General features: G+C 42.0%; 1 protein-coding gene across 1 annotated transcript in view; it reads right to left on the bottom strand.

Annotated features, from left to right (window-relative positions):
• Positions 1–11,351: 11,351 nt before the first annotated feature.
• The window catches only part of col27a1a (collagen, type XXVII, alpha 1a), a 250,288-nt gene continuing 244,386 nt past the window's right edge, over positions 11,352–17,253 (bottom strand). Inside the window, exons 60-61 of the mRNA XM_029657740.2 lie at positions 16,582–16,800; positions 11,352–12,024 (exon numbers count right to left, since the gene is read on the bottom strand). Coding sequence (XP_029513600.1) covers positions 11,878–12,024; positions 16,582–16,800 — 366 coding nt within the window. The 3' untranslated portion in view covers positions 11,352–11,877. The remainder of the gene's footprint in view (positions 12,025–16,581; positions 16,801–17,253) is intronic.

Genomic DNA, 17,253 nt, shown 5'->3' with positions numbered 1-17,253 from the left:
AGTTCCAGGTAATGGCTGTAGCCCCTGTTGGACTAGGTGAGCTCTCTCTAGTTGCCGTGGCCCCTGTTGGAGTAGGTGTGCTCTGGCTAGTAGCTAATGCCCCTGTTGGACGAGGTGAGCTCTGGCTAGTAGTTGTTGCCCCTGTTGGAATAGGTGAACTCTCTTGTAGCTGTTGCCCCTGTTGGAATAGGTGAGCTCTGGGTAGTAGCTGTAGCCCCTGTTGGACTAGGTGTGCTCTGGCTAGTGGCTGTATTCCCTGTTGGACTTGGTGTGCTCTGGCTAGTGGCTGTATTCTCTGTTGGACTGGGTGAGCTCTGGCTAGTAGCTGTAGCCCCTTTTGGACAAGGTGAGCTCTAGCTAGGAGCTGTAGCCTGTTTTGGAGTAGGTAGTACTCTGGCTAGTAGCTTATGCCCCTGTTGGACTAGGTGAGCTCTGGGTCATGGCTGTAGCCCCTGTTGGCCGAGGTGTCCTCTAGCTAGTAGCTGTGGCCCTTTTTGGAGTAGGTTAGCTCTGTCTAGTAGCTGTAAACCCTGTTGGAATAGGTGAGCTCTGGCTAGAAAATGTAGCCGTGTTCGAGTAGGTGTGCTCTGGCTAGTAGCTGTTGCCCCTGTTGGACTAGGTGAGCTCTGGCTAGTAGCTTTTGCCCCTGTTGGATGAGGTGAGCCCAGTCAAAACTGTTCGCTGCTCTGGCCCCCCAATGGTGGAACAAACTCCCTCACGACGCCAGGACAGCGGAGTCAATCACCACCTTCCGGAGACACCTGAAACCCCACCTCTTTAAGGAATACCTAGGATAGGATAAAGTAATCCTTCTCCCCCCTTAAAAGACCTAGATGCACTATTGTAAAGTGGCTGTTCCACTGGATGTCATAAGGTGAAAGCACCAATTTGTAAGTCGCTCTGGATAAGAGCGTCTGCTAAATGACTTAAATGTAAATGTAAATGTGTGGTCTGGCTATTGGCTGTAGCCCCTGTTGGACTAAGTGAGCTCTCTCTAGTAGCTGTTGCCCCTCTTGGAATAGGTGAGCTCTGGCTAGTAGCTTTTGCCCCTGTTGGACGAGGTGTGCTCCGGCTAGTGGCTGTAGCCCCTGTTGGACTAGGTGAGCTCTCTCTTGTAGCTATTTTCTCAGTTAGAATAGGTGAGCTCTGGGTAGTGGCTTTAGCCCCTGTTGGACTAGGTGTGCTCTCTCTAGTAGCCGTTGCCCCTGTTGGACTAGGTGAGCTCTCTCTTGTAGCTGTTGCCTCAGTTGGAATAGGAGACCTCTGGGTAGTGGCTGTAGCCCCTTTTGGAATAGGTGTGCTCTGGCTAGTGGCTGTATTCCCTGTTGGACTAGGTGAGCTCTCTCTGGTAGCTGTTGCCCCTGCTGGACTAGGTCAGCTCTGGCTAGTAGCTGTAGCCACTGTTGGACTAGGTGAGCTCTGGCTAGTAGCTGTAGCCACTGTTGGATTTGGTGAGCTCTGGCTAGTAGCTGTAGCCCCTGTTGACTAGGTGAGCTCTCTCTAGTAGCTGTTGCCCCTCTTGGAATAGGTGAGCTCTGGCTAGTAGCTTTTGCCCCTGTTGGACGAGGTGTGCTCCGGCTAGTGGCTGTAGCCCCTGTTGGACTAGGTGAGCTCTCTCTTGTAGCTATTTTCTCAGTTAGAATAGGTGAGCTCTGGGTAGTGGCTTTAGCCCCTGTTGGACTAGGTGTGCTCTCTCTAGTAGCCGTTGCCCCTGTTGGACTAGGTGAGCTCTCTCTTGTAGCTGTTGCCTCAGTTGGAATAGGAGACCTCTGGGTAGTGGCTGTAGCCCCTTTTGGAATAGGTGTGCTCTGGCTAGTGGCTGTATTCCCTGTTGGACTAGGTGAGCTCTCTCTGGTAGCTGTTGCCCCTGCTGGACTAGGTCAGCTCTGGCTAGTAGCTGTAGCCACTGTTGGACTAGGTGAGCTCTGGCTAGTAGCTGTAGCCACTGTTGGATTTGGTGAGCTCTGGCTAGTAGCTGTAGCCCCTGTTGACTAGGTGAGCTCTGGCTATTAGCTGTATTCCTTGTTGGACTAGGTGTGCTCTGGCTAGTAGCTGTAGCCCCTGTTGGACTAGGTGAGCTCTGGCTAGTAGCTGTAGCCCCTTTTGGACTAGTTGTGATTTGGCTAGTAGCTGTAGCCCCTGTTTGACTAGGTGAGCTCTCTAGTAGCTGTTGCCCCTGTTGGACTAGGTGTGCTAAGTCTAGTGGCTGTTTTCCCTGTTGGACTAGGTGAGCTCTCTCTGGTAGCTGTTGCCCCTGTTGGACTAGGTGAGCTCTGGCTAGTAGCTGTAGCCCCTGTTGGACTAGGTGAGCTCTGGCTAGTAGCTGTAGCCCCTGTTGGACTAGGTGAGCTCTGGCTAGTAGCTGTAGCCCCTGTTGGACTAGGTGTGCTCTTGCTAGTAGCTGTGGTCCCTTTTGGACTATTGGAGCGCAGATGCTATCAGCTAGCTGCTGTCCTATCTTTTTGAACAGTTATTGGCAACTAGCCTATGGACCAATGTCAGGAACCAATTTCGGTGTCTCAACCTACTGCTGAGAGTTATTATAATAGAATGCACAAGGTGCAATTTCAAAATTTGGTTGTGCATCAGCAGTCACTCAATTAGCCCATGTCAGCAATTGTTTTAGATTGGCCAGCTGTCTAAACTCGTAATAATCATGGTTGAATTACCGACCAGGATCGACCCATTGATCATCAGTTATCATACTAAAACTTCAAACATTTTCCTCCACAGTCTGGGAAAATCTTTGGAAATGCAGGAAATTAGCTGTAAATCTGCACATTTTTCTCTCCGCCCTATGGCAAAATCAGTAGAATTGCAAGAAATGAGTTATACAATTGTAAAATCTTCTCTTCGCCCCATGGCAAAAACTGTGGATTTGCATTACACAGCCATCCTAAAAACCCAAATCTGATCATTATTCATATTCAATATTTTTTTCTGACTGTCGACACTCAGTTTTACATATCAGATTTGTGCATTCACACTGATGTAGCCTCTGAAGTAGCACACAGATGTAATGCTCATTTCGTGTCACTGTTCCTCTAAATTTGGGGGTGATTGTCGTGGTAATGGCAGGTCATGTGCAAAAGAAATACTTAAGATAAAAAAATGGATGTGAGTGTCCAGACTAAGGTCTAGATGCTTGAAATTCAAAATATGAAACACCGAAATTGTATCAGCGTTGAGTGCCACGTATGAATTTGGAATTAAAAACATCAGATTCAATGTGGTTGTTGCTTAGCACCTCAACTGAGTGCCAGCCATAATTTGCAAACCGATTCTACATGTAGAAACAGGAGAAAATGACATTTGTCAGTCGCCACCCTAAAAAACACAGCAATCGAATGAATGGCAAATGAACGGCAGACGTCAATCGGTGTGATTCCACTAGGTTGATTTAACGTTGTTTCCATGTCATTTCAACCCATGAAATCTATGTGATGACGTTGAATCAACGTGGAGAACTGATTGGATGTGCAAAACGTAATCAATGTAATAAAAACTTTATCTAAATCTAATGACACGTTGTTGTTTTTTTGATTTCACATTGAGTTCACGTTTGTTTTACAACTCAATCAAATCAAAACTAGACGTTGACCTGACATCTGTGCTCATTGGAATGTGTTTTCTCCTTAAAATGACAATTAGTTATGTCAAACAAAAGTATGCTGAACAAAAATATATATGTAAAGTGTTGGTCGCATGTTTCATGAGCTGAAATAAAAGATCCCAGAAATGTTCCATAAGCACAAAAAGCTTATTTCTCTCATGTTCTGCTCAAATTTGTTTACATGCTTGTCAGTGAGCATTTCTCCTTTGCCATGATAATCCATCCACCTGACAGGTGTGGCATATCAAGAAGCTGATTAAATAGCATGATCACTACACAGATGCACCTTGTGCTGGGGACAATAAAAGGCCACTAAAATGTACAGTTTTGTCACACAACACAATGCCACAGATGATTCAAGTTTTGAGGGATTGCAGGAATGTCCACCAGAGCTGTTACCAGATAATGGAATGTTAATTTCTCTACTATAAGTCACCCCTAACATCGTTTTAGAGAATTTAGCATTACGTCCAACCTGCCTCACAACTGCAGACTACGTATATGGCATCGTGTGGGCAAGTGGTTTGTAGTGATGTCAACGTTGTGAACAGAGTGCCGCATGGTGGCAGTGGGGGTATGGTATGGGCCGGCATAAGCTACAGACAATGAACACAATTGCATTTTATCGATGGCTCTTTTGGAAATGACTTTTAATGAATGGGGCACTGCCAAATGCGCTCCACAGATTGAACGCTGCCCTTTTTGCGCAAATTCCAAACATATCGCTGAGCGTGCTAGGATAGAACTGGTTTCCATGGGTTTGATGCCATTCCACTCACTCCATTCCAGACATTATTATAAGCTGCCCTCCCCTCAGCAGCCTGCACTGATGCCTAGGGCAGAGTAGTGAGAGGAAGGGACTGGTTCCATTATCGTGACCCCTGGCGGATATACTGCAGAATCTAGAAAATATATTATTGGGTATGCAAGTGTTCAAACCCAGATCCTAAATATTTATTGAAGAACTGAACATTAAACATGGGGAACTGCAAGGCAAACAGGCACGTGAAGGCAAAAGCATAGATCTTGTTTGGAAATGTCATTGGGCTGAGATTTTGTATGTAAATATATATATTTACAGTTGAAGTCGGAAGTTTACATACACCTTAGCCAAATACATTTAAACTCCATTTTTCACAATTCCTGACATTTAATCCTAGTTAAAATTCCCTGTCTTAGGTCAGTTAGGATCACCACTTTATTTTAAGAATGTGAAATGTCAGAATAATAGTAGAGAGAATGATTTCTTTCATCTTTTATTTCCTTCATCACATTCCCAGTGGGTCAGAAGTTTACATACACTCAATTAGTATTTGGTAGCATTGCCTTTAAATTGTTTAACTTCGGTCAAAGTTTTGGGTAGCCTTCCACAAGCTTCCCACAATAAGTTGGGTGAATTTTTCATTCCTCTTGACACAGCTGGTGTAACTGAGTCAGGTTTGTAGGCCTCCTTGCTCGCACATGCTTTTTCAGTTCTACCCACACATTTTCTATGGGACTGAGGTCATGGCTTTGTGATGGCCACTACAATACCTTGACCTAGTTGTCCTTAAGCCATTTTGCCACAACTTTGGAAGCATGCTTGGGGTCATTGTCCATTTGGAACACCCATTTGCGACCAAGCTTTTAACTTCCTGACTGATGTCTTGAGATGTTGCATCAATATATCCACATAATTTTGTGGACCAGTCCCTCCTGCAGCAAAGCATCCCCACAACATGATGCTGTACCCCTGTGCTTCACGGTTGGGATGGTGTCTTCGGCTTGCAAGCCTCCCCCTTTTTCCTCCAAAGTTAACGATGGTCATTATGGCCAAAGAGTTCCATTTCTGTTTCATCAGACCAGAGGACATTTCTCCAAAAAGTACAATCTTTGTCCCCATGTGCAGTTGCAAACCGTAGTCTGGCATTTTTATGGCGGGTTTGTAGCAGTGGCTTCTTCCTTGCTGAGTGGCCTTTAAGGTTATGTCAATATAGGACTCGTTTTACTGTGGCTATACCTGTTTCCTCCAGCATCTTCACAAGGTCCGTTGCTGTTGTTCTGGGATTGATTTGCACTTTTCGCACCAATGTACGTTCATCTCTAAGAGACAGAACATGTCTCCTTCCTGAGCGGTATGACAGCTGTGTGGTGTTTATACTTGCGTACTATTGTTTGTACAGATGCATGTGGTACCTTCAGGCGTTTGGAAATTGCTCCCAAGGATGAATCAGACTTGTGGAGGTCTACAATTTATTTTTTAGTTCTTGGCTGATTTTGATTTTCCCATGATGTCAAGCAAAGAGGCACTGAGTTTGAAGGTAAGGCCTTGAAATACATCCACAGGTACACCTCCAATTGACTCAAATGATGTCAATTAGCCTATCAGAAGCTTCTAAAGCCAGGACATCATTTTCTGGAATTTTCCAAGCTGTTTAAAGGCACAGTCAACTTAGTTTATGCAAACTTCTGACCCACTGGAATTGTGATACAATGAATTCTAAAGTTAAATCATATGTCCGTTAAAATTGTTGGAAAAATGACTTGTCATGCAAAGTAGATGTCCTAACCGACTTGCCAAAACTATAATTTGTTAACAAGAAATGTGTAGTGGAAAAATGATTTTTACCGTCTCCAACCTAAGTGTATGTAAACTTCCGACTTCAAATGTATATATATTTTTATGTAGACCAAAATAATTTCCTCTCAAATCATATATAAATGTCAGGTATTCTTAAGTTGTAATTATGATTGACAAAAACAGAACTTTCACACATTAACATTTTTTATTTTAAACACAAGTTATAGCATTTAACAGAGCAGGGGAGTCACCAGAGTTTACGAACATTCTGGACCCAGGCATTGAAGACCAGGCATTTCATTGTATTTGCGGTTAGAGAAAAATGGCCTTTTCTAAAATAATTTCATGCAATTATACGTCATTTTACACGACTGGAGATATTTGAAGAATATTTTTTTTATACCACACAAATAAATGACTGACATGACAGGCTACACTGACATACTGAGACAATTAAAACGAACTACCCTGTCTTAAATGCAACCAATAGCATAGGCCAATAAAAAGAGTGGAGACCGATTGTACTATATGAGGAGGAAATTATAGTCCACAAACTTTCCAGTGGCACTGACTCATCCAAACTGACACGTGTTTTTCCCGTAATTGTATTTTGAAATTTTGTGAAAGGTCTTTTAGCTGCTGCCTTCTGTTCATTGACAGACACTTCGACTGCTCTCTGGTGTATATTTTAAACGATTTCATTTATTTCTCTAAAGACAGGAGTAATTATACAATTGGTCAAATGTATTTTAATTGATCTGCAGCACCTCCAGCACACCTCCCACGGCTATGTTTTCTTCCATGCACTGTGCTCTCCCCTATACATTCAATGGATTGTGGTCAGTAACCCCATATGAGGTTATTGCGTATGTGAATATTTTCAGTAAGTTAATGAACAAGAGTTTATCTATTCACTTATTTTTTCTTTTTAGCCAATAGTGGCTTTAGCTACATTGTTATAGAAACTATGTAGGACTAATGGCCTTTTTAAAAAGACAGTGCAGTTGACTTAATTTTCCTGCATGAGGCTTTAATCATTGTAGCACAGAAACTATGTTATTAAGGCTAATTAGAAAATATTTAAAATTACTATGTGAAAGTGTTCAAAATAGTCTTACCTTTCAGGAATGGGGTCATGGTTAATTTGCGAGTGAAGAGCAAAATAATCCACCAGACTATACATAACATGCTAGCAAAATGTTCCGATCAGTCCTGCTAATAGATGAACAAACTAAACTAATGATGATGTGCAATCACCTCAACTTAGCTAAAATTTCCCAGCCTAATTGTAACCAAATATCCAAACAGACATTCAGTGAACACTAAAATCTGACATTAATTGATTTATCAAGAAGAGTATCCATGTTTGTCTCAAAGCAGCACGATGGTGCTGTCCCAAACAAAACAGTGTTGAAATGATGACTTATGACTTTGGGAGTTTCACGTTAACACGGCTCTATGAACTAAGTGACGCATTCAGTTGACAATTCTTTTTTACACCATCGCAGCAGTGTTAAAGCATTGGTTCACAACTCCGGTCCTCGAGTTCCCCAACAGTACACATTTTTATTCTAGCACCAGACAAGCACACCTGATTGAACTTGTCAACTAATCATCAGGCCCTCAATGAGTTGAACCTGGTACAGTATGTTTGTTCGGCGCTACAACAAAGATGTGTGCTCTTGGGGGTACTCAGGACTGGAGTTCGGAACTACTGCGCTAAAGATTCGGGGCTGACCCCCCAAAATTCGGTGCTGAAGCCCCGAAAGCCCGATCCTAGTGACATCCCTGGAACAGAGTTCCAGTATACAGTACATGTTTGATTACCATAGAGAAAAGTGAAATAATACAATTAAAAAAATACAAATAAAGACAATTAACATTGCAATAAATGTGTTCTCTGGAGCTCCAAATTTACAAATAAAAATATATAAACTCCAAGGCTAGTTGGGCTAACTGATAACATAACGTTATCAGATAAAATAACTGTTGCTTAGACAAAGAGCACCTTGCTTGGTCAGCAACCACGTTTACGACATTTAAATAAAATTGAATTAGCAAGAGGGGATCCACTGTATATAACAAGGCTTGCATAGATATAACCATGTATTTTTTTATGCTTACAAAAGTATTATGTTTTTAATCTCTAAATCTATTGCCTTATAATAGGCACCTCTGAATTGCATTTTTTCTCAGAATCATGAAACATGAAATTGGTTTTGAATTGGTGAATCTATTTGGCCATATATCAAGGATTTGGGTACCACACAGTAGCAATATGAGAATGTGTGACATATATAGTTAATCTGATCAATAAGCAAGACTCACTCTGGCTAAATGTAATTTAATCTGTCACATTAGTACAGATTCGAGGTGGTTCATGGAGGTGAACCATTGTTTTGTGGTGAGTAACCTTGCCTGACACCTGAATACTTGCATTAGCTCCCCAATGTGTATGGCAGAGTGGTGTAGTGTATACAATACCTATAATTAGAGAAGCACCTCAGGTTGGTCAGAAACATGTGTGAGAGACCAGATGAGGAGGTGGGGAGATCAGGGGCTGTATGTATAAACCATCTCAGAGTAGGAGTGCCTATCTACGATCAGCTTTTCTTTTCAGATAATAACGAACATGGTCATATTTGGACAGGAGGAACCTAATCCTAGATCAACACTGCGACTGAGACGCTTGATAAATTCTGTAATCTGTTCTTACTTGTCTGTAACAGGTGAGAGCTCTGGCTCTGTGTTGAAGTTGCCCATAGGCACAGATATAGGATCAGCTTGCCCTACACAAATTAGGGAAAATCCAAACTGACCTCAGGTCAGGAAACTTCATGCTACACCAGTGCATACTGAGAATGGAAGAGTGACACATACAGTTGAAGTCAGAAGTTTACATACACCTTAGCCAAATACATTTAATCTCAGTTTATCACAATTCCTGACATTTAATCCCAGTAAAAATTCCCTGTCTTAGGTCAGTTAGGATCACCACTTTATTTTAAGAATGTGAAATGTCAGAATAATAGAGAGAATGATTTATTTCAGCTTTTATTTCTTTCATCACATTCCCAGTGGGTCGGAAGTTTACATTCACTCAATTAGTATTTGGTAGCATTCCCTTTAAATTGTTTAACTTGGGTCAAACGTTTCAGGTAGCCTTCCACAAGTATCCCACACTAAGTTAGGTGAATTTTGTCCCATTCCTCCAGACAAAGCTGGTGTAACTGAGTCAGGTTTGTAGACCTCCTTGCTCGCACATGCTTTTTCAGTTCTGCCCACAAATGTTCTATGGGATTGAGGTCAGGGCTTTGTGATGGCCACTCCAATGCCTTGACTTTGTTGTCCTTAAGCCATTTTGCCACAACAAAATGGAAGTATGCTTGGGGTCATTGTCCATTTGGAAGACCCCATTTGCAACCAAGCTTTATCTTCCTGACTGATGTCTTGAGATGTTGCATCAAAATTATCCACATAATTATCCTACCTCATGATGCCATCTATTTTGTGAAGTGCACCAGTCCCTCTTACAGCAAAGCACCCCCACAACATGATGCTGCCACCCCCGTGCTTCACGGTTGGGATGGTGTCTTCGGCTTGCAAGCATCCCCCTTTTTTCTCCAAAGATAACGATGGTCATATATGGCCAAACATTTCTATTTTTGTTTCATCAGACCAGAGGAAAATTCTCCAAAAAGTACGATCTTTGTCCCCATGTGCAGTTGCAAACCGTAGTCTGACTTTTTTTATGGCGGTTTTGGAGCAGTGGCTTCCTCCTTGCTGAGCAGCCTTTCAGGTTATGTCGATATAGGACTCGTTTTACTGTGGATATAGATACTTTTGTACCGGTTTCCTCCAGCATCTTCACAAGGCCCGTTGCTGTTGTTCTGGGATTGATTTGCAGTTTTCGTACCAAAGTACATTTATCTCTAGGAGACAGAACACGTCTCCTTCCTGAGCGGGTGACGCCTGCTTCGTCCCATGGTGTTTATACTTGCATACTATTGTTTGTACAGATGAACGTGGTACCTTCAGGCGTTTGGAAATTGCTCCCAAGGATGAACCAGACTTGTGGGGTTCCATAATGTTTTCTGAGGTCTTAGTTGATTTCTTTTGATTTTCCCCCTGATGTCAAGCAAAGAGGCACTGAGTTTGAAGGTAGGCCTTGAATTACAGCTACAGGTACACCTCCAATTGACTCAAATGATGTCAATTAGCCCATCATAAGCTTCTAAATCCATGACATCATTTTCTGAATTGACTCAAATGATGTCAATTAGCCCATCATAAGCTTCTAAATCCATGACATAATTTTCTGGAATTTTCTAAGCTGTTTAAAGGCACAGTCAACTTTGTGTGTAAATTTCTGACCCACTTCAAAAGTGAAATAATGTCTGTAAACAATTGTTGGGTTAAAGGCACAGTCAACTTTGTGTGTAAATTTCTGACCTGCTTCAAAAGTGAAATAATGTCTGTAAACAATTGTTGGGAAAATTAGTGGTGTCATGCACAACGTAGATGTCCTAACCGACTTGCCAAAACTATAGTTTGTTAACAAGAAATTTGTGGAGTGGTTGAAAAACACGTTTTAATGACTCCAACCTAAGTGTATGTAAACTTTCGACTTCAACTGTATGAACACCTCTACAACACCTTGCTCACTCTTTTAGGTGAGGAGTATCAGCCGAAGGTAGTGACCAGGGCCCAGTTTCCCAAAAACATCTAAATAGTTCTTACGATTAACTTAGCCATAAAATGGTTTTGGGAAACTGGGCCCTGATCGCTTATCTGACTGACATTCAATACAGAGTATGCTGTCAAGCATGGTCTTGAAGTGTGTCCTAAAATTACCACCACCCGACAGTATATCAAGTATAATTGGTGTGATATACGCATTAATAATTATTAAAGGCAGAAGGTCTGAGACAATATACACTGACTGGTTGCCACTGATATCCATTATGGCACAGAGACTGAGAGACGCGTCGGTCTCATGTTTGGGACTATGGGTAAGTGCTTTTAAAAAAAATCAAGTCAAGCACCAAAGCACACAAAAAAAGCCTTCAGCGTTATCAAAGTCTAAAATATTAAATGATCATCTAATTTTCTATTGCACTTGAAGATTATTTCTTTACATAAAATATACATGTATAAAAGTGACGGAATACGCATATATATGTACAGTATGTTTAATATTGTTCCCCATTACTTTAATTAATCTCTTGGACAGACTTTTGTTCCTTGGTATTTATTAAGTACACACTGTATGATAACTCACTATAATTCCAAAAGAAGGGGAATTAGCAGTATCGACTTAGTCTGGATGTCCCTTAACTTAATTGTTCATGAGAGACTGTTTGGCAAAGCCTTTTCTCCAAGAAGATATCCACAGCTTGTTTTTAGTTTAAATCATTCCTGAAGAGCAAAAAATAACAAATTGTCTTCTTTAGGAGCTATTAGTGTGAGAACTCCCCCATTCCTCCTTTGCTCTTCTCCTCATTCTCCCCCAGCACCAAAATATCTTCCCTTTATTTCTGCAGTCTGATGAGAGGGGTGATAAGGGGGTGTTGAGGGAGGGGTGCAGAGGTCCTTCTTGGAAAGTGCTTGAGGGAGGGAGTGGACTGTTCCATTCACCCCAACTGCATGGAGGTTCAGAAGTGAGGGTCCCTGCACACACAGCACCACACAGACATACACACCCTTACAGGAAACACACAGGGCCAACCTCCAGGTGGTAGTGTGATCTGAGAGTGGTCTTGGGTAAGTTATAGATGTTAACCACAGGGAGCAGGTTAGGATCCTGGGTGTGGAATACAAAATGGGTGTGGTGCCAGCGTCCATCCTTCATCTGTAATAGAGAAACAAAGAAGTCAAAGTAAAAGAGTTTCAGATTTTATGATTGATATGTCATTATTCTATTACTGTTCATAGTGCAAAAAATGGAAGTTGAGAGACTGGAGTAAGAAGGAGTAGCCCCTTTGATAGCCTCACAGATACAGACCAGGTAATGGTCAAATACACTCCCCTCCATATGCATTTGGACAGTGAAGCTAAAAGATGTGGCTCTATACTCCAGTATTTTTAATTTGAATTCAAATGTTTTATATTAGGCAACAGATTGTCACCTTTTATTTGAGAGTATTTTCATACATATCTGTAAGCACATTATGTATCTAGTTCTCACATGTGAAGAATTCGCAAGAATTTGGACAAATTCAATTAACCCAGGATTCCTGAAATGTGACACCTGTGTTATGTTGACTGTAGTGACTGTATGCACTTGTGAAAAGTGTAAACAACTAGTTTCCTAAAAAGACCAGATCATTGAACACCTAGAGAGAGGAAAAGGATCCTAAAAGAACATCACGCTCTGGCTAAGAAGACTTCAAGATTGCATGCTGTTTTTGATGTGACAATTGACCGAGAGGGTAATACAGGGTACTCTATGAGATTGGAATCCTCTGCAGTTGCTTCTGAGGATTATACCTTGGACCACTTTCCTGTATTAAAACTTGTTGAGGACGTGGTACCGAAGTGGGGACCACAATCAGCAGAAATGCTCAAGAGCGCCACCATAGAGGTTGATAAACCTCAAACTTTCATTAAAATTGACATACAATATACTGAATTAAAGCTACACTCGTTGTGAATCTATCGACCAAGTCAGATTTGTAAAATGCTTTTCGGGGAACGCATGAGAAGCTATTATCTGATACCATGCACCCTCAAAATACTCCACCGTCACCAAAAACGACAGATTTTGCGTTATCCGTCGCAAACGAAAACGCTGAAATAAAATATAAAACATTCATTACCTTTGACGAGCTTCTTTCTTGGCACTCCTAGATGTCACATAAACATAATTTAGGGTCTTTTTTCGATTAAATCGGTCCATAAATAGCCTAGATATCGAACTACGACTCCGTCGCGAGTAAAGAAAAAAAAATAGCATTTCATAACGTAACGTAATTTTTTAAAATTCAAAAAGTTGACGATAAACTTTCACAAAACACTTCGAAATACTTTTGTAATGCAACTTTAGGTATTAGTACACGTTAATAAGCGATAAAAATCCTCAGGAGGCGATGTGAAAAGATTAGCTTGTCTGTGGAAAAAATGCTGTCTTGAAAAAGTCGAACCAAAATCTGGGCGGGGACAGTAGGAAAGGAGTTCCCTTGTTTCGGTTAGACCAAGAATCAATTGCGCAACAAATGACGTGACTCTAGACAACCTGGGAAAGCTGTAGCCAATGAAAACTCGGCTCTATGTAATTCTGTTCGCTTTTAACAATTGCCTGTAGTCGCGGAAGAATATCTTTTTTCATTTTCAGTGAACAGATTTTCATGCACTTTTCGATGAAACGCACGTTCTGTAAATGGCACAGGCGTGATTTAAACAGTTTTGGAAACGTCTGAGTGTTTCCTATCCACACACACTAATCATATGCATGTACTATATTCCTGGCATGAATAGCAGGGCGCTGAAATGTTGCGCGATTTTTAACAAAAAGCTGCGAAAATCTGCATGAATTCTGAACTTCCCTAAGGTAACACATCCCACCGAAGATAACCAGAGGACTACTGCGTCTTGCTCTACACCATCAGAGGCAAAGTGGAATCGAGTTAGAGCAAAGAGAGGAGGAACATTCCAACATATTCTCCCTCTGCCCTTTCGTCCAGACCTGCGGCTCTAACAGTTTTACGGCTCTGGGCCCTCCAACACACTCCTCTGGACCTGGTCCTGGGTTACTGAGCCGGCCATCCCCTGGATCAGCCCCCATAGCTGCTGAGCCTTCATCACCACGCTGTGTAGATGGACCGTTTCAGGTTGTCAGGGATGAGCACGCAGAGGAACCCTTTCCACTGTGGCCCCGTTGATGTGGATGGGGAGGGGTGCTCTCTCTGCTGTCTCCTGAAGTCCACAATCAGCTTGTTTTGTTGTCGTTGAGGGAATGGTTATTTTCCTGGCACCACTCTGCCAGGGCCCTCACCTCCCCATCCACCTGTAGGCTGTCTTGTCATAGATGGTAATCAGACCTACCCTTGTTGTGTCGTCAGCAAACTTGATGATTGAGTTGGTAGACGTGCGTCCTGGGTGAACAGGGTGTACAGGAGGGGGCCCCTTGTGGGATCAGCGTGGAGGAAGTGTTTTTGCCTACCTTCCCCACTTGGGTTCGGCCAGTAAGGAAGTCCAGGACCCAGTTGCACAGGGTGGGATTCAGACCCAGGGGCTGGGCTTAGTGAAGAGCACTATGGCGATGAAGGCTGAGCTGTTGTCAATGAACAGTATTCTTACATAGGTATTTATCTTGTCCAGATTGGATAGGCATTGTGCAGTGCGACGGTGATTGTATAATCCGTTTATCTGTTGGAGCAGAATGGAAATTGTAGTGGGTCTAGGGTGTCGGGTAAGGTGGAGGAGATATGATCCTTAACTAGCCTCTCAAAGCACTTAATGATGACAGAAGTGAGTGCTACGGAGTGATTGTAATTTAGTTCAGTTACCTTTGCTTTCTTGGGTACAGGAATAAGAAGGGACTTGAAGCATGAGAGGACAACAGACTGGCTAGGGAGAGATTGAATATGTCCATACACACTCCTGCCAGCTGGTCTGCGCATGCTCTGAGGACGCGGCTAGGGATGCCATCTGGGCTGGAGAACGAGAGCTCACTGTCTTCGTGAGCTCCAGTGGCCGGCATCGGTGGTTCTGTGTTTTTGCTTGAAGCGGGCGAATGAGTTTTTTTTAGCTTGTCCGGGAGTGAGGCGTTGGTGTCCGCAACGTGGCTGGCTTTCCCTTTATAATCTGTGATTGTCTGGAGTCCCTGACACACACGTCTTGTGTCTGAGCCGTTGAATTGCGACTCCACTTTGTCCCTGTACTGTCGTTTTGTCTCTTTGATTGCCCATAGCTGGTCTGTTTGTACACCTTGCCGTGGTTAAATGTGGTGGTTCGCGCATGCTGCCATCTATCCACGGTTTGTGGTTTGGTTAAGTTCTAATCGTCACAGTGGGAACAACATCCTCAATGCACTTCCTGATGAACTCTGTCACAGAGACAGTGTATACATCAATACTTTATTGTCCAGGGACTGAACTTTAATGAATAATATACTCGGAGGAGGTGGATGATATGCACACCTCCTGAGTCTGATTAGCAGCCCAGACCTTATTCCTGTTCTCTGTCGACGGTGCAGCCCCAGGATGAATGGAATTGCCTCTGGGAGTTCAAACAAAGGATCCAATTCAGGAAAGTCGAATTTCTGATCGAAATTGTGACGAGTGACCGCCGATCTAATATCCAAAAGTTATTTTCAGCTGTAGGTAATAATGCCGGAAATATTCTGAGCAAATAATGTAAGAAATAACAAAAAATAAAATACAGCAAAGTTGGCTAGGAGCTAGAAATATGGCGACATAGCTAGCCAACTTTGCCTCATCTGAGAATAATGTTAGCTAGCTATTAACTTAGTAACAGTAGCTAGCTTGCTTTTGGTGGAAGAATTCAACATTTTGTGTGCTGAACTGGTTAGCAGCATCACTTTGATTTCATATGGCTGGCTGGACAAATCATCCTATGCTTTCATGACATTGTCAAACTTCAGAAATACTGCTCATTGGTTCACAAAACACCATGTCAAATGGTATGAATAAGACTTCCTCATCAAATGTCTACATTATTTACAGATGTATTGTTTTAACTTCGATTAATTCGGTCTGTTTTAGACAGCAGAAGATGGAGTCCTAAAGATGGCGCTGCAATGCTTTGTTATGTCACTTGATTATGAATCTATAATTTTTTTTGCTGGAATGGAATGTTCGTATACTGTATATTTATTTTCTCACCATGTTTTTTATTTAATACAATTTTTACTAGCTATCTTAAGATAAATGCACTGACTGCAAGTTTCTCTAGATAAGAGCATCTGCTAAATGACTAAAATGTCAAGGTTTTACATGCAGATCTCATATTACTATATTGATTAATTTCTTGTTTTTTATTTTAATATTGATGTCAAAGTATCATTCCTACAGTTATTTACTAAAAATGTAGTTACTTGTAGATGTGACTGTAAAACCTAGCAGTACTACTTATTTATAGTGTTTTGCAAAAAAAACATTTGTCCCTCTGAAAGGAAGCGAGTGATAGATTTCAAGCAATCATTGAACAACCCCTCTTTAATAAGTTTTTTAACAATAAAAGCTCATTGACCATATCTGAAAATGGATATAGTGTATATAGCGTTTTGGAAAGAAACTTTTCATATGGAGGGGAGTATATTTTCCATACCCCTAATGGTTAGAATCAGGGGTAGGGTAGTGTAAATCGATCCTAGATCTGTGGTGAGAGACAACTTCTACCTCATGCTCAGAGAGTGCACTCCACTGAGAGAAAATGGCAGCCGTACCCAACAGGAGTCCTCGATGACGTGAGGCTCCATCTCTCCTCCTGCCTCAATGATCTCCCCACTCCACGCCCTGAAATGCACAGACCCCTTTGAAGGAGGCTGGTCCTCAGAGGTCCTCCAGATAGGTACGTTCAGGCAGTGGATGGTCACATGTTGCACCGCCTTTGAGCTCAAGAGATGCAGGAAGTTCATCTGGACACGCCCAACACTAATCTCCAGCTGCATTGTCAATGAAGAGGATGAAAGTTGTTCAAAACAAATATACTATATCATAATATATAAATATACAGTTGAAGCCGGAAGTTTATATACACCTTTACCAAATACATTTCAACTCTGTTTTTCACAATTCCTGATATTTAATCCTAGTAAAAAATTCTGTGTCTTAGGTCAGTTAGGATCACCACTTTATTTTAAGAATGTGAAATGGCAGAATAATAGTAGAGAGAATGATTTCTTTCAGCTTTTATTTCTTTCATCACATTCCCAGTGGGTCAGAGGTTTACATACACTCAATTAGTATTTGGTAGCATTGCCTTTAAATTGTTTAACTTCAGTCAAAGTTTCGGGTAGCCTTCCACAAGCTTCCCACAATAAAGTGGGTGAATTTTGGCCCATTCCTGCTAACGGAGCTGGTGTAACTGAATCAGGTTTGTAAGGCCTCCTTGCTCG

The sequence above is a fragment of the Oncorhynchus nerka genome, linkage group LG4, assembly GCF_034236695.1.
Source record: "Oncorhynchus nerka isolate Pitt River linkage group LG4, Oner_Uvic_2.0, whole genome shotgun sequence".
Classification (NCBI taxonomy): Eukaryota; Metazoa; Chordata; class Actinopteri; order Salmoniformes; family Salmonidae; genus Oncorhynchus; species Oncorhynchus nerka.
Note: the sequence above shows the minus strand (reverse complement) of the source record. Positions and strands in the feature narration are given on the sequence as shown.